The 20177-nt window shown below is 42.9% G+C and overlaps 1 protein-coding gene across 2 annotated transcripts in view; it reads left to right on the forward strand.

Annotated features, from left to right (window-relative positions):
• vav3a (vav guanine nucleotide exchange factor 3a) overlaps positions 1-12300 on the forward strand; it is a 93902-nt gene extending 81602 nt beyond the window's left edge. The window contains exons 26-28 of one of the 2 annotated variants that reach the window (XM_085286482.1): positions 5785-5865; positions 7065-7216; positions 8449-12300. In XM_085286482.1, coding sequence (XP_085142608.1) covers positions 5785-5865; positions 7065-7216; positions 8449-8493 — 278 coding nt within the window. In that variant the 3' untranslated portion in view covers positions 8494-12300. The remainder of the gene's footprint in view (positions 1-5784; positions 5866-7064; positions 7217-8448) is intronic. The other variant, XM_085286483.1, reaches the window with a different exon arrangement.
• Positions 12301-20177: the final 7877 nt, after the last annotated feature.

Raw genomic sequence — 20177 nt, forward strand, 5'->3', positions numbered from 1 at the left:
CGACAGCAACCATCATACTAAACACAGCAAACATGGCCATGAATGGTAAATACACTGATTCTTATAGAGCGCTCTTCTACTCTCCCGGAGTACTCAAAGCATTCTATACAACATGCCTCATTCAGCCATTCACACCCACTCATACAAGCACTTCTAAACTCAAGTGCAACCTAAACTACATTCACACACATTCATACTCCGATGAACGCATTGGAGGGCAACTCGGGGTTAGTATCTTGCCCAAGGATATTTGGCATGCAGACTGGGGAAGCCAAGGATCGAACCACCAACCTTCCGATCAGTAGCTGATCTGCTCCACCACCTGAGCCACAGCCACCCAGAAGCAATGGTTGCCTAGTTTTTGCGTCAAAGCAGACTTTAACAGTTGGTTAACCAAAATAGTTAGCAATTAAGTAATTTCATGTGCAGCCATGACTTTTTAAGCCTGAGACATCTGACAGCAGTACATGCCGTCAGCTCACCAGCATCAGTGGACTCACACTGAAGCCAGTCATTCTTTTGATTGTTAAGTTTTTGTTTCATCCGGCAACACGCTGCTATTGCTGTTTCTGCCGATTTCCCGCCATCTCTGCTCTTGTTTTCTCTTCTATTTTCTCATCTGTCATCCTTCACAGCTCTGTTACACACTGCTTCAATTCACACAGGAGGATCTTTTAAGCCCTGAAAGAACTGGATGGCTCTTTAACAACTGTTATAAACAGCCCAGCCTCCTGACTTTAATTGTTTTTGACTCGGCTGTCAAACGGTGGTTGGCGAGTCTACTAAGCATGTCATTAGATTTGATAACAGTCTCTGGCCGATTGCTGAAGATCAAATCAATTTGAATGCCAGGGGAAAAGGGGGGAAACCAGTTAGAACTCTAAATAAGTTTGCACTATTAATCTGACTTAAGTTTAAATGGAATCTATTTCTCGTCACTTTTTAAATCTGTGTTATTTTGGATGATCTATTTAAGAAAAATTTAAATTCAGTACAATTCAGTTTTGATTATCTAGCACCAAATCACAGGTGTAAGGTCAAATATAACCTCAATATAAGAAAGCACTTGGCAATGGCGGGAAGGAAAAACTCCCTTTTAGCAGGAAGAAACGCGCAGCAGAACAAGGCTTATGGAGGGGCGGCCATCAGAGGGGAAAGATGAGAGAAAAAGGAGAGCACAGGGAAACAGGACAAAACAAAAACTACAGGAGAAAAATTTTATCACATGCTGGCGGTGATGAATAAACACTAGGGGAGTGAACAGAGGCGAGTGGAAAGGAGAGACTCGGTTTATCAAAGGAAGTCCTGCAGCAGTCTGAGCATCATAACTAAGAGAGGGTTCAGGGTCACCTGAGCCAGCCTTAACTATAAGCTTTATCAAAAAGGAAACTTTTAAGTCTAATCATAAAAGTAGAGAGTGTCTGTCTCTTGAATCCAAACTAGGAAGCTGAAGTCTCTGCCTCTACCTTTACTTTAAGAACTCTGGAAACTCTACAAACCACAAGTTAAGCCTGTAGTCTGAGAGCAAAGTGGTACTATGAGGTCATCAAGACATAAAATGTTGCAGAAGTTAAAACAGTGTCAGTATAGATGCTAATTTTAGTCCACGAAGGACTTCTGTAGCTGATTCTGTATATTTTTTTAAACAATTTGAACATGTAACATGCGTTATATAATATGATATAATATTAGGACTTTTATTTTTATTATTTTTATTAATTTTTACCCTAATCTATTCGTTATTTTAAGAGTAAAAAAGATTTTTAAAAAATGCTGATAATAAGATAGCATTTCACATGGGAGTAATTGTATCGAATGTGGGATATTTCACATCATTTCACATGCCAGACAGCCGGAAACCTTTAAGCATCCTCACCGGTGACGATTTAAGCAGCAGGATTTCTTTTTCTACCCGTGTCATAATGAAAAAACGTGTGACATCTCAAGACAAAGCAGCTGTTGACAGCAACACTTCTGATAGGTTTGGGGCTGTACAAGAACACAGTGATGATTAAGATTATTTATGTATCCAGCCGCTGCTTTGATTTATAATGAATGAATAAAGGAGAATGCAGTATCCGATAACACGGTTTCTTCTTTGTAATTGAACAATTCGGTTCGACTCAGTTTTATTTATATAGAGCCAATTCACAGCAACAGCGCCTTTATATTGTAAGGTAAAGGTCACACAACATTAGAAAGAAACCCCATCATATGGCCTCCTATGAGCAAGCACTTGGCAACAGTGGTAAGGAAAAACTCCCTTTAAACAGGAAGAAACTTCAAGCAGGCGTGGGGTTTGTAACTGTGAAGAAATGTGTTTTTAGACAAAGACAAACAAAAACAAACAAGCTTTTGTTGTGGGAAAAGCTGGCATGCATAAATCCCTTTATCTTTGACTAGAAATGGAAAAAATTCATTATCTGGGGTTTAAATCCACTCAGTTAACTGTTTGCAATCTTCAAACTGAAGTAGAGAGGGATCCTTGCCTTAAAAACCATAAATGTTTACCCCACGCAAGAAGAAACATAAATATTAAGCTCAGCCCGCCAGGCAAAGCACTACTGCCCATTGACTGCTAAATGGAAAATCAACCAAGTGATCACAGTCAGTGGTAAAATGATGATTTCATTTGATGCCTGCATGCCGCTGCGTGCTTTGGAGAAGTCCCTGGCTTGCAGACGATCACGTTTCAAGCGGCAGAAATGTGAACAGATTGTACTGAGCTGTTTGCTTGTTCTAAAGCGGGGCCTGTTGTTCAAACTCAGCATCAAGACACAAGTTGAGACAGCTCCAATCCAAATTTGTTTTGGAGGGTTGTTGTGGTGTGCCCCTCTGTCTTGTAGGCAGCCTGCTCCCGGTGTGCAGACTTCATTTTTCTCGCTTTCACTTTTAAACGACTCGTGTTTTGATTTCTACTTTCCCAAAGCACTGCTGGAAATCTCCCAATTAACGTTTGTGCTTTGTTTTTGTCGACTGCTTCGTAGTTAGAGAAACTGATTGATTGATATTTCCTTTTTTGCCCATCGTTACAAAGGAAGAAATACTGGCGTTTAGTTAGCTGAAATGTATCCGTGGTGTGCAGGTTTCTAACTCTCGTCCTCATCTTGTGGGAAGCCGCAGCGTTTATGTGTGTGTGTGAGTGTGTGTGTGTGTGTGTGAGTGCGCTGTCGGTCTTCCTCCCCTCTATTATTCACCCGGCTCACATTGTGCATTCCGGTGTGGTCCACAAATCAGATTGTGCAAAAATGAAGCATGTAAGATGCAGCTGGTGTTTCGGTGGCTGTTTGAAGTGGAGCGCGATCCCTCTTCATATTGCTCGTACCTAGACACCATTAGGGGTTGCTGAGCTGTCTCTCAGTGCGCTGATTAGTATTCATTTTAAAAACCACTAGAGCCCTGCTCCTCTTACAGCATATCAATAACCCAGGCCAGTTAACTTGCCAGCAGTATTGTTGGGAGCGGCACATTTTTCATAAAGTTTGGGCATTTATCAGTCATTGCGGGGATTAGATTTTCTATTCCCACTGGCTGAAATGTAGGCTCCTGTGCAGAGGTGGCTTTAGAAACCCGAATGAGGGGTAGACTGGGGGCACGCTTTTAAAAGAACGGCAGCAGATTTGAAAAATGAGCAGAAGACTTGAATTTAAAGTGCTCGTTCTGTTCTCGGAAATAATGAACTGTGCATTGGTCATAATTACTTACTGTATGACATACACTATATTGCCAAAAGCATTCACTCCCCCAACCAAATCACTGAATTCAGGTATTCCAGTCACCTCCATGGACACAGATGTATAAATTCAGGCATGCAGACTGCTTCTACAAACATTTGTGAAAGAGTGGGTCTCTCTCAGGAGCTCAGAGAATTCCAGGATGGCCAGTCATAATATTTCATCACTACTAAATATTCCACAGTCAGCTGTTAGTGGTATTATAACAACTCAGCCGTGAAAGTGGTAGGCCATGTAACATCACAGAGCAGGGTGAGTGGATGCTGAGGCGCGTGGTGGACAGAGGTCACCAACGTTCTGCAGACCTCCAAACGTCATGAGGCCTTCAGATTAGCTCAAGAACAGTGCATAGAGAGCTTCAGTGCAGAAGTGCTTTCTGGATGCATCAGAGAGCAACTTGGGGTGGTTGGTCTCTTACCCAAGGATATTTGGCATGCAGAAAAGGCAGCCAGGAATTGAACCACCAACCTTCCGATCAGTACACCTGCTCTACAGCCACCCCGCTCATAAGAGTATGACACAGCTCCATTTAGGCGAGGTTTGTGTCATTTCAGGATTCATGTATGATCATTTTGGTTGTTCTGGATGTTGTTGAATTGCAACACTGCACTCTGCATACTATATGTATGTGGAATACGTTTTCCATGATCCTTTCTTTTTTGGTTGTTTTGTTCACCACAGTTTAACTTTTCTGGACTAAAATAATCACTGGCATCTGTTTAAGTCGACTACATTTATTCTCTGCGGTCTGTTTCTGTACTTTAGCAACACAACTGAGCAAAAAAGAACCCTTTTCATTGTTAGCATTTTACCCTGACTGTTCTCATGCCAAACTTTCTCTGCTTCTTTAGTTACGTTCCAAAAAAAACCCACGAACACCAAGGTGCTAATACTGTCAGGGTTAGAGGTTCTATTTCCCACAGCAAGGCAGTGACACTGCCAACTCTCAGACGTTACTGGAACAGGATCAGTTTCTGTAGCTGCCTCCTCTGCCAATAGGAGACAGACTGGAAGACAGACGGAAATACAAATGCAGTGGTTCTCTGGTGGGTTGTTTTTCAAGCTGTACGCCGAGATAAAGGCACAGTTAGTCTTTGTAACGAAGAATCTGCGACATTTTCAGGTTCAGAAACAGCCTGCACAAAAGCAATTAGAGCACCCTCGAAAAATCCTGTAATAGTGGAATGTGAAATAAAGAAACGGGGTACATTACCGTGTTTTTTGAGCATCTGCAAGTCGGGGAGAATATTACAGCTACGTCTCCAACTGTGCAAAAATCCCCCTTCGCGCTGTAATTGTGAGTAGACTGCATGTTCTTCTCAATTAAATGCAATAAAGCGAAGATGTCATCCCTCATTAGCGAGGCAGAAGTCCTTTTAGCAAAGTGGAACAAGATATGTCATCGCTTTGTGTCTCAACAACATTTTAGGAGCAGTGCACATTTTTAGGACCTTCAGTGTTTCCTTTAATTCAGCGATGGCAATTAGACAAAGACCCTCTTCTCGCTTTTGCACATTTATAACGGCCGTTTGATAGCTTGTTACTGTGTTTTCTATTCCATATCAAGTGACTGTAGAAGATTTTTGAACGTGAGAGGCTTTTAGAATTCAAAATTCTCACCTTTAGTCATCGACAAATTGCTGCAAGTTTTGATAAATGTTATGGTTTGATCTCATATTTGAGTTTGGGAGAAAAAAGATTAGAATTATAATTATAGTTCCAAAAACACAGTAAATACTTTTAGGGGCACAAATTAATTAACCACCGAACATCAGTGAAAGAGCTGCTTCCAGTGGCTGTGTAGATAAGTCTCACTGGCTCTCCCCCTGTGCCTGTCATCATTTATTTTTCATCAAACTGCGACTGTGTGGTTTTTTTTTTAAATACCTCTGAAAAAGAAAGATCAAATTTTTTTTTACAAAACATGCTTTTTTTCCCCTTCTCCTTTGCTTCTCTCTCCTTCCATCCCTACCCATTCCTGCCCTCCTCTACCCCGTCTTGCATCTCTCCACCCCCCTGCCTGGCCTGCACTGCCTCCGCCCTGCCATAGCCCCATTGCTCTGCGGCCTCTCTCTTCTAACTCCTGCCGGCTACAGCTTTGTACCTCCTTCCTCTGCTCCCTTCTGGTCAGGTACAGGTATTGGTTCTCTCTCTCTCTCCCTGTCTTTGCCTGTCACTTTAACACTGGGTCTCTTTCTCTCTTCACCTCGCCTGTTGATGGCTGCTCGGGAACGCTGGCTGTCCGTTTGCGTCACTGCATGAAAATCTGGGCCTTTTCCATCTTTCATGTAGCTTCTCATTGAACCGTCTCACCTCTTGTGTAGTTTTGCACACATACATGCCATTCTGTACAAATTGCATGTTTGTACGATGTGTGTCCACATTTTTGCATGTGCCTGCTTGTGTGTGTGTGTGTGAGGTGCACCTTTAAGAAAAAGAGTAGAGTGTGTGAGATGTTTTCCACAGTTGGTATGTGGCTGGGTTTTGTGTGTGCTTGTCCAGGTCTGTCTGTCAAAGTAAAGGTGGAAGTGTCCAAATACACAGAGCTCCTCTATATTAGATATTCTATCCCTACGGCCAGCTTGTAGAGGTCTGACATTCCATTTCCACATGTCAGCTTTGCCCAGTCGGACCACCGGACAGCGTCTGAAAGGGAAGAGAGCCGGCAGGGTGGGATGGAGCTAGCTAGCCGGCTCCACATGTGTCTCTCACACCGCTGTCTGCTCAGCAGGAGACATGTAGTCTAACACAGACTGCTGTCAGAACCCTGCTAAAGCTAAAGCTATGACTCTAAAGCTATGCACAGCTCTTACACTCAGAGTAGTGAGTTTGTACAAAGTCGCCAGAAGTCAAATTACCTGGCTGAAATTCCAGCGTGATGTACAAAATTGGCAGTTTTTTACATAAAATAGTTCCTTTTGTTCATACTAGATTCTAGCTAGTTTTATGAAGAACAGCTGGCTGAATTTGGCTGTGTAATTAAAACTTTTCCTTCATTATATTTGCTCTGTGGTTTTATTTTCTTGAATACTTTAGATGAAAGGATCAGAGACGCTGGAATTTTATTGACGCTGTGGGGCAGGGGCGGTGAAGGTCCTTTCTATCTTTGTGTGAAAGGAAGAAAAATAAAATTGGTGACCAAAAAGAAACCTGTAGTTGTCAAAGTTAGACGTGTGTAACTCCAGGCCTCTCCACCTCTCTGTCCGTATGAGCGTCTACATGTTGCAACCGATGTGTTTGAACTCGTCGTCAGCAAAAACCATGGATGAGCACATTCTCTCTTTTTCGTCCTGTTTTGCATCCCCCTCAATTTCTTTTCTCTTCCTGCAGTGTTTACCCCCAAAGTGATTGGTGTGGCAATAGCGCGGTACGACTTCAGCTCACGCGACACCCGGGAGCTCTCTCTGCAGGAGGGAGACGTGGTTAAGATCTACACCAAGTCGGGAGCTAATGGCTGGTGGAGGGGCGAGGTCAACGGCAGGGTGAGTGGAAACCTTAAGGTGCTCAATGGCAAATTGTGGGAGGGGGGGCTTGGTTTTGCCTTCCAGGATATCATCTTTTTCTAAAATTCCCAAAAATCCCCATGTTGGTGGGCAGCATGCCATTATTCTCCTTTAAAAACAATCAACCTTGATATAAAGTATGTATCTGTCAGTATTGTTTAATCAAGGCACAGAAGTTTGTATTAGCAGTCTTCACTCTGAAATGATTCTAGCTGCTAAATTCTTAAATCCAATTTTGGGTAGCAGTAAAAGCGGGCGTTTTGCAGAAGAAAAATTTGGCAGATATTTTTGTCTGTGGCTACCTGGAAGGGGCTGTTCAGACTCAGTCTATTTTTTCATTAGTCAGTTGTGTGCAGTATTTATGTTTCCACATATCCTATTGGAAGGATTCATTTGCTGCTCTTACATCACTTAAATGCATACGTTTTTCCAATGCCAGGAGCGCTCTCTAATCAGGTGTTAAATTCTGAGCGAAAAGGCAGGAAATCTGTGCGTCGACTCCCACTCGTGGCTGGAGTTTAGGTCGGCGGCGAGCGGCGGACTGAGTGCGTGCTTGTGTGTAAATAATGTGTTTGTGCTGCGAGTGTGAAGTGAACAGCTGCAGTAAATGGAGCTTTTCACTTTTACTAAGCCTGATGTGTGCACTGATGCCACTCTTAAAAAAACTAAGGAGGGGGAGAAGAGTCTGTGAAGTGCTGCTAGTGTCTCTTTAGGGCAAGCAGCCAGTAAAAACAGTTGGTATTACTTTTGTTGGCTCTTTCTATTTAAAATTCCAATATATCAGTACAATAATATCACATCATTAAAGCAATACAACAGTTTTTTTTTATTTTACCAAGTTGCTTTTGGCCAATCAGATTCGTAGCTGCTGACGGCGTTTGATGGTACTTGCAAACCATTCAGGTTGTACTGGTAGTCCAGCTCCTCCAAGATGGCGCATCTATATGTGCTTTTGTTAAAAATGTTTGCTGTGCTTTCCAGCACACACTCATCAGCATGGAGGAGATACCAGGAGGTGAGCTTTAAATGAGGAGAGCTGGACAGGGCAGTAGAAAGGCATCAAAGCAGCAGCAACAGCTCTTTACTGGGTCCTGGTTACATCTGCAAAGTGTCTGAAGTAGCAACAGCTGAAGCAGACTGAGAAAATGATGACTGATGGCGACATTCGACCCCTGTCTGGTTACTAATCTCAGTCTCTTTTCCCCCCTCAGGTGGGCTGGTTTCCATCCACATACGTTGAAGAGTGCGAGGAGTGAAAGGGCCCGCGTGAGGGAAAAAAGAGGAAGATAAAAGAAGAAGGGCAGCGGTGGAGTAAGCAAACCGATCTCATGACAGTGACTGAGTGAGCTTTTGCACCCCCGTCTGCTCCCGCGTTACTTTTCAGAGTGAAGCAGACGGCTTCGCTCACCTCCACGGTGCCCTGTTGCCTAAAACCATCCCGGAAGCCTTTGTACGCTGCAGATGCAGAGATGCACAGTCATTTCTGCTTGACTCTGTGTGGCTAAGCGACTCCACCGACTAGCAGCTTGCCTGTCAGCAGGGCACAGGTCTTCGCCAGACACCCCCAACCCACCCCCTCGCCCTCCTCCTCTCCCCCTCACTTCATCCGTCCATCCATAATTCATCCTCCACTTCCTTCCTCCCTGCCCTAGCCAGCCGCAGCGCCACAACTCCCACCTGTTTCCGCTTGCCAAGTCGGCCGTTGCCTGAACTGTCAGCAGCAGATACTCAAACGCCGCTCTTCCATTCATCCGCTCATCCATTCATCCATCTACACCCCCCCCTTATCGCTCTGTGTGGGAATAGAGTCATCTGAGAGTTGGGAGACACTTCAGTTTTCCTTTTTTTCCCCTTTCATCCTCATGTCTGAAGGGATTTCAGTCAGTTTTGACCTTGCCTGCCTGTTTTTTTCCACTAATGCAGGTGGATATTGATGACTTGATGACCCAGATTCATACACACATACGCGCGCGCGTACCACCCACCTCTCCTCTCCCTTCAGATTATTATCGCCGCACACTTGCACACGCACTCTTCCAGGAGATGTAAGAGAGGGATGGTGTCGGATAGCATCGCTGCACAGTGCCAGCAATTGATCGCTGTTGTTCCTATTTTCCTTCCACCTCCTACATTCTTTATCTCCAGACCAGCCTCTCATGTTTTTTAGTTGTCTTGGCCGTTAGCGATCCCCACGCTCTTATCGGTGGCAGCTCTGTCAACAAGAGCCCATCCGCCAAGGGTTTATCTTATTGGAGGCATTAGCGGCTCGTCGGGGGTGGTGGTGGCGGTGGAAGGGGGAGGGGACAAACCACGCTACCTGGAAGCCACCTGCTACCTTAGCACTGAACGGCAGAAAAGAAAAGCACATACACAGCCCCAGCCTTGTTCTTCCCCAGTTTATCGTCTCATCGTTTCTTAGCATGTTTTGAGCTGTTGTTCCAGTTTCATCGTGTGCAGGTTTGATAAACACGGCTGATTACGTTCCAGAGGCTGCACTGGTCGACCAGGAGAGGCTATACTAACACCGACACCTGTCTCACAGAAATGGACTAGAAAAAAAATATAAAAAATATATATTTTAAGTAGTCTAGAAGGACTAACGTCATCTTTTAGAAACCTTTCTGTCGCGCTTATATCTGCCTTCCCCCACCGCCCTCACCCCGGTTGTGCACAATGCTTCCTTAGTAAGAGTAAAAGCGGATTTTCCCACATTTGAAGGAATAAAAACCTTCACAGAGACGCAAGCTGTGCACGCTTTTAATGTTAACATCAACGGCAGAAAGGAGAAAGGTGCCAGAGGACACAGATCCAACATAGTGATCATGCACGCTGGACATGGAGGACTCCTCAGTAGCTGGCTTTGTGTAGCTTTGTTTAGCAATGAAATATTTGTTGGCTGTAACCTCAAATCATGTCTTTTTTCTATTTTTCAATGTGTACATACTGAAACTTTTATTTAATCGATGGTTGGTGATGTCTTTCCTCACAGTCGCCCTGTCATAGAGCAGTCCACATCGCATGTATTATGTAAGGATGGTCAAAACACTACTTTGAACTAGTCCTTTAATGTCTAGTAAGTTGTTGTTTGTCTGCATTTCTTCATTTTTCCTTCTTTTTTTTTTAACCATGCAGTTCAGCTAAAATATGATCGCATTTGTCATTGGAGCACACTGCAGGGAAGCTTAAGGAGCAGCTTAAGTGGAAACTATGGTGAAATTCTCTTGTAGACGTTGAGTTTTCAGAGTTTGTATTGATTTGACGAGATGAAAGAAACCATCGCTCTTCAGCTAACTCGAGAATCAGCCCGCAGGGCAATCCTTCCAGTCAGAGCTAGCCCTTCCACTGTCACGTCTGCACTGCGGTGATGCCACTGAGTATCACATTTTCTGAATTTAAGTAACGATTTATTATGAAGCAAGCCATTTATATACGCTTAATGGAGCCATTATAGTTGAAAGTCATTAATAACTCCTTGTCAGCGCCGTCTCTCCACGCCTTTTGTGATATGTAGGAGAAATGTGTTTTATATGCAGACGTTTTCTTAAAGAACTAGACCGAAGGATCGCGTTGTCATATGTTTGTGCCGTCTCCCTGCCTACCCGACACACTTTCCTCTGCTCATCAACAGTGTCGTTAAGTGACCACTAGATGGAAGCATTTTAAACACAGCCTAGCAGCCACTTCTCACTCTGCAAAAGTTTGGGCATGACATCATCTGATTAGGAGGTGAACGATATTAAAGGAAACAGCTGGCAGCAGGCTCAGACGTGCTGCTGCGAGCGTGAGAAACAGAGGACGCTCTGAAAGACAAGCCCAGAGTATCAAAGTACAAAAGGAGGGTTGTTTAAACTGCTCCTTGGGCAGATACCACCATGACTTTTATTTTTTAGACGTGTATTGATCATTTCTGATGTTCGAGAAACTTCTCATCAAGTAAGCGCCTTCAGGACCTCCTGCTCTCCAGCACGACTGCTGTCTCCGAACAGTCAAACATGAGATTTGAGAGTGAGAGAGAGTTGTGCTGCAGAAGGAGCACACCTCTCTCCCGTCTGGGGAGAACTGGAGAGCTGGAGTGGGCTCCTCTAATCGCAGACTCTGGTAATCCACTCCTGCTCTCCCTCCTCCACCCAGATGAACTCTGACAGCGGGGCCATTTACAGCTGCAGGCTTTCCTCTCGTCCAAGTGTGCCTCCAGATTTTTTCTTTTCTTTTTTTTTGTGGGCAGGAGGGACGGGAGGAAGGCTCAAGGGTATCTGTGATCTAATCATTACACCATCTCCTCACCTCAGCGACCCTGCTGCATCCATCTCTCTGTCGGCTCCCCTCTCTCTTGCTCTATCTCACCGTGTCACTCCCCTCCTCTCTCTCCCACTCGCTCTTTACTGCTCTCTTTCCCCATCTATCTTTCATCCAATCTCCGTCTCCTCTGTTTCTCTCTGTATTCCGTCCCTCAACCCGACGCTCTGTAGGCTGTGACCGCCGCTGTGTGTTGGTGGGAGGAGAATCGGAGATTCTGTATTACGAGGAGGCAGAGAGGCTCAATCGGAAAACAAGCCCAGCAAAATGAGGACTAGTTTAATTTTACCGCAAATTAATAGGCCGGGAGAAATGATGCCAGTTAGAGAATGAATTAGAATTTACTCTCGCTATTGTGATCCCCTTGGTGTATGCACAGATTATTTCCATATGCACAGGCACATCCCACGTGGGAAAATCATTTTGACTGAATTCAGGGCTGTGTTGTTGTATTAACCTGAAACACAACTCAAATATGAAGAAAACATGGATTTTTTTTTTCTTCCTCCTTTTTTTTTTTTTTTTTTTAGTCAGTACTTCCTGTGGACTAAAGTTTGCATTGTCTGTGTTCATGCTTTTGTTATTTCAATGAAGCCAAAGATGTATGCTGTACTTACTGTTATGTCTCATAACCACGGTACCCAACCGCTGTGGCCTAACTCTAAAACTGTGCAATCCTGAGTGTGTAGCATATCCCTGTATTGTTGCTGTACTATACTGTAAATGATGTACATAGCACATAATAAAGATATACAGTACACAGCTTCTTCTGATGCACTTGTATTTCATGTCTTTTTTTAATAGATTTTTCTTAATTTTGAGAGATTGTAGTTTGAGTGTCAAGCCCTGGAGCTGAAACAACACAAATGCCAAAAATGTCAGTTCCTCAAATGTCCACATGAGGCTGACTCCAAACGTGAGTCAAATCCAATTGATCCCCACTGTTAAAATGCACATTTTTACAGCACAAATAAAGATGTTTAAAGTCTGATTAAAAATATATTTTTATATCTATTGCATATTTACACCATGACAGCTTTATAGGGGTTGAATTTTTATATATGTCACTCTATATTTAATTTGAATTAAAGTATGCATTATGTGAGGCGTGGTTTCTTTGTATGACAGGTGGATGTCAATCCGGTTGTTCAGTCTGACGTCACTAGCCGTGTCTGGGTCTAAACTCCGCTGCAGGTCCATATATCAAACGATCAGTATGGCATTACTGAGAGTTGAAAAACTGTCTAAAGTCTTTCATCTTTAATAAAATGATCAGCGTTCTGCTCTACCAGGTGTAACAATTGAGTTTAGCATCCAGGCATCCATGAAAACGGAATTTATGACATTTAACGGAGTTAGAAGTTAGCAGGGAGTTAGCTCGCTAGCTTCTATCTAAATACAATATAGCATGTCCTGACTGCGGGGTTTTGGAAACAAATTAAAACGTACAGCTCTGTTATCACTTCCAGCATAACTGAAGACAGGAAACTAAACAGCAGTGACGTTTGTAGGGTTACTGAAGTTGGGCTAGCTGGTATATAATGATGTGCTACCGCTAGCGACACAGCTATGTTAGCATAATATAAACAAGCTAACTTTTTTTCCACTCGATAAAAGTTACCGTGAGTGTTCTCGGTGGTCAGGAACAAATGTAATCGCATGGCAGGATGCTGAAAAAGGACCAAACTTCAGCCAGGAGAACAACTGAGATAATCCATCCACAATACGAGGTTAGTCATTCATATACTGCTGCATGGGCTGGGCTGTAGTTACATCCTAAGGTTTTAAAAACTGAGCTTAAATAAATGATTAGCGGTGATAAAAGCCGAGGGAGGTGAACAGTGATCACTGACTGTTTTAGGAGCTTTTTGGGATTAAATAGAAGAAAATACAAAACATTAAACATGTTAACAACACAAAAGCCATATTAAACGCAGACTACTTTATACCTGGAAGTAGGATTCGTCGCGTCATCACTGAACAACCGGATGCTGCTACCTCTTGATCATGCTTTTTATTTTGTGCAAAATAATGAATAAACGAGGACATGAAACATCCTGTGAACTTCACTATGGTCAGTTTCATCTTTGTTAACTCAGTCAGCCTGGAAGTGACTTTTTTCTTGAAATTAGGAGCTTAAATTGCGCAGCTCCCATGCTGTCACTGACGCATTCTGTTGCTGTTTCCTCCACAGGACTTAAATAACCTGCAGCCAGTGGGGTGCTGTTTCTCACCAGCGTATTGGCTAATAAGTGTGAATGAATGTGGGGATAAACAGTGGGTCTTGTTGCTGTGATCATGCTGATAATTATGAGCCGACTTCTAAAGTCTCTACTTCTAAAAATAGTAATAAATGAATACAAAAAAGGTAAACACTACCAGTACTGTGACTGTGCAAAAACACGCAGTGAATAGTTGTATTGGTGTCAAAAACAACAAAAAAAATGTGTACAAAAGTTGTGTGTACAAGCCACAGACCATATGCTTGCTGTGGCTTCTATGTAAAAGTGATCTGAATCAGGTCTTGTTTATTTGGTTGTGCATATGTGGGTGCCCGTGTGTGGGCGGTGGTCTCTTTGGCCATCTGGTGCCTGGTTACCTGCCACTGCTGCTCGGTCTCCAAATGGATCAATAGTGGCGGGCTGTAACAGCCAGTGCCCTTGGCACTGCAGGGGTGGAGAGTGAAGCTGTACTAAATGCCCACCAGGTGGGCTTCGCCTTGGCTGGGCCAGTCTGGATCACGCCGGTCCACTTCCAGCTGAGGTTTAGACCACCAGTATGACAGATGGCTGCATGACATCACCCTTCTTCGCCACTCTGAAAGAATGTTAGGCCCAACTCTTGGACTGCTGTAGTCGTGCTTGATATGAGATTTTAACGATGAGCAAATATTTGTTTTATGTGCTGCAGGAAACAGGGTGGACTCATTTCTGTCAAAGATAAGACCCAAAGATGCCTGCTCAGTGGAAGTCCATCTTATCCTTTAGAGAGAAATGTTACTTCTCATTTATAATATTAATCCTTTTTGCTGTGTTAGGTTAACACAATGAGGACCAGCCATTCAAAACTCTGCTCAACTACCTGAACTGGTTTCACTTTAGCACTGCAGCCATTTTTCTTTTCTTTTGTTTTTTCAAATCCTTCATAAGAGCTGCCGTGTTTTGACTTCTTCGACTGCACTCCACATATCCCGCTCTATTTCTCACTCTGCCTCGCTCATGCTTTCTCTGGGTTTATTGCTGTCTTTTGGGGCCATGAGGGAGCCATCATCATTGCCAGACGGTATGGCTGCTGTGTATAAATATCAAGCAGCACTCTTTCCCCAATGTTTTCCTGGAGACTATCAGCACTGCATAAACATTGAGGTGCTGTCTACAGAACACACTCAGACAGCTCATCACCATAAAACCACACATACACCTGTCCATTCAGAAAAAAACAGAGCCACACAAACACACGCACGCTTGCTTTCCTTACTGGTTGGAGCCAGTACATTATTGTAGCCTCTAGCTTATTTTCTTACAAATGTTATGTATGCAGTGTTTTTTAAGGAAACATATGTCTGCTGTAGCCCTGCTTGCATGTTAACATGGCTCGGCATTGCTCAGAAACAAAAGCGATTGCATTTATTCCATCTGACACCTGCACGAAATACACTCATGCATACTGTAGTGCACTTTTCAGAGCCTCACTTCTCAGTCTTCGCTGTTATTCACACATGCAATCACAAACAATCTATAGCGCGTGTCCCCCAACGCACACGGCGGTGACAGATGGTAGCGAAAAACTGCCTTCAATAATAACCGGTTAACGGTTAAAAATGTATCCTTTCGTCAGCTCAGAGACTCCCTCCAAAATGTATTCGCCACATTACACTTGCTGCATTTAACAGGTTCAGCTCTTTTCTTCTCCGAGCCTCCTTAGAGTCGTAGAGGTGTTTGTCCTTCCAGATCCACGTTCAAGGTCAACCTGAAAGCTTCCCGCGTAGCCGGGAGTGTGGATGTAAATGTACTGAAACACAAATACGAACCTGATAATAAGAATCTTAAGCTGATGCATGCCGTTATATTCTAATACATGTGTCATCACACTCAAGTATTTACAGTGTGATGACGCCCTTTAGTTCGTTCTCCAACATTTCTTTTTCATTGCAAGAAAAACAAGATGAAAACATGCATCACACCTGTGACCTATTCATGCTGTCTGGAGGTTGCTGTAATACAGAGGCAGAAGGTTATATATGATTATATATAGTCGCCTTGAGGTGACTGCTGTCATTGTTGGTCTTGTGCTGTATAAACAAACCTGAACTCAGCTGAATATTGGCCTTCTGTATTATTACAGTTAAAGTTATACTAACTCATTCCAGTGTGTTACCATGGCTACATGACAGCAAATTACCACAGAAAAGCACAATGCTTTTAAAAATATATAAATGAAAAATAAATAATACACGCATGCACTATGCATTTGTGTAAAATGTACTCGTGCACATTCTTGCAGAATACAATCGTTCTCGCCTCAGATCAGAGCAGATTCAGATACAGTCGTGAAAAAGTTTGGAGACTCTCAGCAACAGTACCCTGACTATTGTCAGTGGTCAGAATGTGTAGACACTTCCTGCAAAAAGAAGACATTGATGCCATTGACCGGCCCTTACATTCTCAGACCTGAATCCAATTGCGAACCTCTGGGACATTGCATATAACTGCATTTGACATCCCCTAATAGCACCACAGACTGTCCAGCAGCTCACTAATGATCTGATCTAGATCTGAGAGGAGATTCCTTCATCTACTTCCCTACTGTTTCATGCTATTAGTAGTAATAAGGACACTAGCAAAAAAAAAGCAAAACTCGAGAAAAATCGGTCTGGTGGGATAAGTAGAATTCAATTCAATGTATTTATATAGCACCAAATCACGACAACAGTTGCCTCAAGGCACTTGCTACTGTACAGTAAAGACCCTACAATAATACAGAGAAAACCCCAACAATCAAATGACCTGCTGTGAGGAAGCACTTGGCAATAAAGGGAAGAAAAAACTTCTTTTTAGCAGGAAGAAACGTCCAGCAGAATCAGGCTCAGGGAGGGGCGGCAATCTGTCGCAACTGGCTGGGGCTGAGGGCAAGAAGAGGGGATGGTCTGTGGTCACCACCTGCAAAACCATTCAGTTATGAGGCTTTATGTGGCCTGCTGTCACTTTATTTAACGCTGAAGCCGATAATATAATTTCACAATGGTTTATGCTTCCTAACTGGACTGAATGATATCCCTGAAGTTTCACTGATTGTGCTAAACTGTGATGATCAAGTCATGTTTTAATGGGTTTTTTGAGCAGTGGATTACATTTTTTCTCAGAAAAAGGCGAGCACATCCTGGATGAGCTGTAACACAGAGGACGTCAAGAAGTACAGTTTGGTGTCTTAAGAAGAAATTAGCTATAGAGAAATTAAATGTTTTTATGCCACGGTGTAAACGTGTAAATTTCACTATCAGAAATGGGTATTTTAGCATCTTTAAGGGTTGACTCAATTTGGAGGAAGCCTCTAGTGGCCATTTGTGTCCCTGCAGTTTTTGGAAGCGCTTTGCAACCTGACATCATTTCTTTCAATCATATAGTGCAACCTAACGTGTATGCAGAAAAATTGAGAATAAAATTGTAGTTTGGGTGGATTATATTCATGAAATTCCATTTTAATTCTATATTTACAGTGACTGACTCATTTTTATTTGTACGTGATTTTAGAATTTTCTCATGCGATCACCTTTTGACCTTAGCACTTTCACTTACAACAATATAAGATCCCCTAAAACCGAAAACTTTCATATAATTTAGATGAGTAAGAACTTTATTTAAACTTTTATTAGGCTTTCAAAAGTTTTCAAAAATATCAAATAAAAATGTGGATTAAAGGGCAAATATAATTCAGTGCCTCATGCAGTGGCACTGACATAAAAAAAAACATGGGTGTCTTAGATTGGAATATTTACCTCACTACAAATGTGCTATTGCTTCAAGGCACCGCTGGGACACGCAGATACAGAATATATATGTGATGTTAGTTAACAGGCTAGAAAGGGTTGAAGCCGCCTCAGGGCGAATATAAGAGAAATATTAGGAACATTAATTTTAAAGTGTGTAAATGAACTCCAAGTAGCCTTTTATTTTCACTCCAGCGGATTTAAATTTTAAATCAGTGTTTTGACTCATGCACAAGTGCAAGTTCATCACAGCAGAGGTCTCCGGGAGATCCTGGAATTCTTCCGTCCCCTGTGATTTGTACCGGGAGGCTGGAGCTCACAATGATCCACTCCAATTTGGCAGAGGAGATGAGGGAAGGTCTCACTCTGCGTGGTAAGCTACTGTCTCGGTTACATTTCATTTGCCCCTGTCTTCCAACTGCATTAGCCCATCACGCCTTGTAATATTGAAGTGGGACTGGAAGGATTTTCCGGCAGCGTATAACTTGAGTTACAGGATCCTCACTGCTGTAATGAACGCTGCAGACGGGCAGTATGACATGCCATTTGCCTGACATCAATTATCTACATGACTATCACATTTCTAATTTGACATGTTAACCACTTGATTGCATTTACTCCACCGAGATGTTTGGTTCTGAGCAAGTGTGCTGTTTTAATGTGGGGACATTATGGCAGTATCATGAATAAATGTTCAGTTTTTTCCCCCTCCCTATGATTTAGATGCTGCAGAGACACAATTTACTGCTACACTTAGCTAATACCTTAATTCTGTAATGTACTTCTTCAATTACAGGGAAGAAGAAAGAGGATGAATTCAGCTATTTATAGTTGTGTTGTTTTTTTTTAATATGAAAAGCACAGAGCCCTGGAGGCCAAAACACAAACGCAGCACAAAGCCATCTGTTTCAAGTCACAGATATTTCAATCAACGCTTAAGAATAAGACGATGGGGAAAAAAAGTGATATGGGAGCAAAAAAGAAGTTTTCTGTACTTGAGATCCTCATACTGCAGCCGGTGCACCCAGTTCGATCTCTGATAACAAGAAGTCCCTGTTAGGGCTTTACTTTAGCAACGTTTCACATCTGTGCTGCTGCAAATAATGAAAGGACTCAAAAGCCAGGGAAGAAGGAGAAAAATCGTTTATTGAAAACAAATGTGGCTAATCAGCTAACATTAGAGAGCCGCTTTACATCAATCCATCAGATCATCTTATAACATCATACCAATCAAAGCCTACTTCTAGTGTCCGTTTAAACAGGAGTCGCTGTTGAGAAGAAGGGATTGGCTGCTGGGCTTGCACATGCAGCTCTTTGCTTTGCTAGACGTTCATGAATGCAGCGTCAATACTGCTAATAAAATATTAAAAAGACATATAAGCCCTTATTAAAGTTTTTAATTTGGTAAAACAGAAAAAAAAAACCTTTAAATATGCATCTTAGTTTTGTTTACGTGTATTTTGGCTTATATGACACAGCAGATAGTGAATATATTATAGCATATCTCTCTCAGATTGACTTCTCTTTTTATTGGCTCACTGTTATATCCAGAATTGAATTTAAAATTCTTCTTCTCACATACCAGGGCTTGAGTAATCAGACCACATTTCTTCTTAAACACCTCATAGTCACAGTTCCTATGGTTTAAAAGTAGAATTGGAGGCCGAGTCTTCAGCTTTTAGGCCCCTTTTCTGAGAAACAAGCTCCCAGTTTAGATTTAGGAGACAGACTACTTTTCTACTCATAAGATTAGCTCTAAAACTTTCCTTTTTGATAAAGTCTGTCACTGGGGCTGGATCAGGTGACTCTGAATCCTGCCTCAGTTATGCTGCAATAGCTTTCTGGGAGGTGCTGCGCCCCCGCTACCCGGCCCTGGATAAGCGGAAGAAGATGGATGTATGGTGTTTATACACCACTCTGCATTTCATCATTAGTTATTATTAATCTCTGGCTCTCTCTCCCACAGTGTATTTTGTCTTGTCTCCCTCCCTTCACCCCCAGCTGGTTGTGACAGATGGCCGCCCTGGAACAGGAAAAAGAAAAACCCTCTTCCTGTCAAAAGGGAGTTTTTCCTTCACATTGTCGCCAAGGGCTTGCTCAGAAGGAATGTTGAATTGAACTATAGCATAAAGAAACATGAAAGTCTGAGGATCCTTGATGTTAGATGTAACTTTTAAATGCTCTTTGAGAATCAGTGAGGATGCGTCTTGTCTGACACGCGACTGTGGTTCAGGGTTGTTGATATGATGCACTTACACTTGGTAAGTATATATGTATGCAGACCCCTACCCCCACCTCCCCCACCCCCAAGCCCGTGTGGCAGAGGGATGATGGAGATGTGAGAGGCAGCGCTTCTATTTTGGGGTCTTTGAGTCTAGCTCACGCTTCGCTCTGCCTCTCTCCTTCCCCCCAAACCTCAACTGGCAATTGTGCCATTCACAGCGCACCCATTCCCCAGTGTCCCCTGAAGCACCTCCAGTTGTATTCAGCTCCCATTTGTCATTCCTGGGAATGTGGTGGCGTCAGCAGTTATGCCCCAACCTCAACTGACGGTACCACACCAACAGAACGGGAAAATTTCAGCCCCTGCCTAAGGTCACCCTACTCCCTTATTACAGTTTTATATCTTCAGAGTGATGGATAATGATGATGTTGTTG

Source organism: Mchenga conophoros, linkage group LG9, assembly GCF_057382185.1.
Source record: "Mchenga conophoros isolate Kocher_MC1m ecotype Shallow Benthic linkage group LG9, M_conophoros_male_GT1.1, whole genome shotgun sequence".
Taxonomy (NCBI): domain Eukaryota; kingdom Metazoa; phylum Chordata; class Actinopteri; order Cichliformes; family Cichlidae; genus Mchenga; species Mchenga conophoros.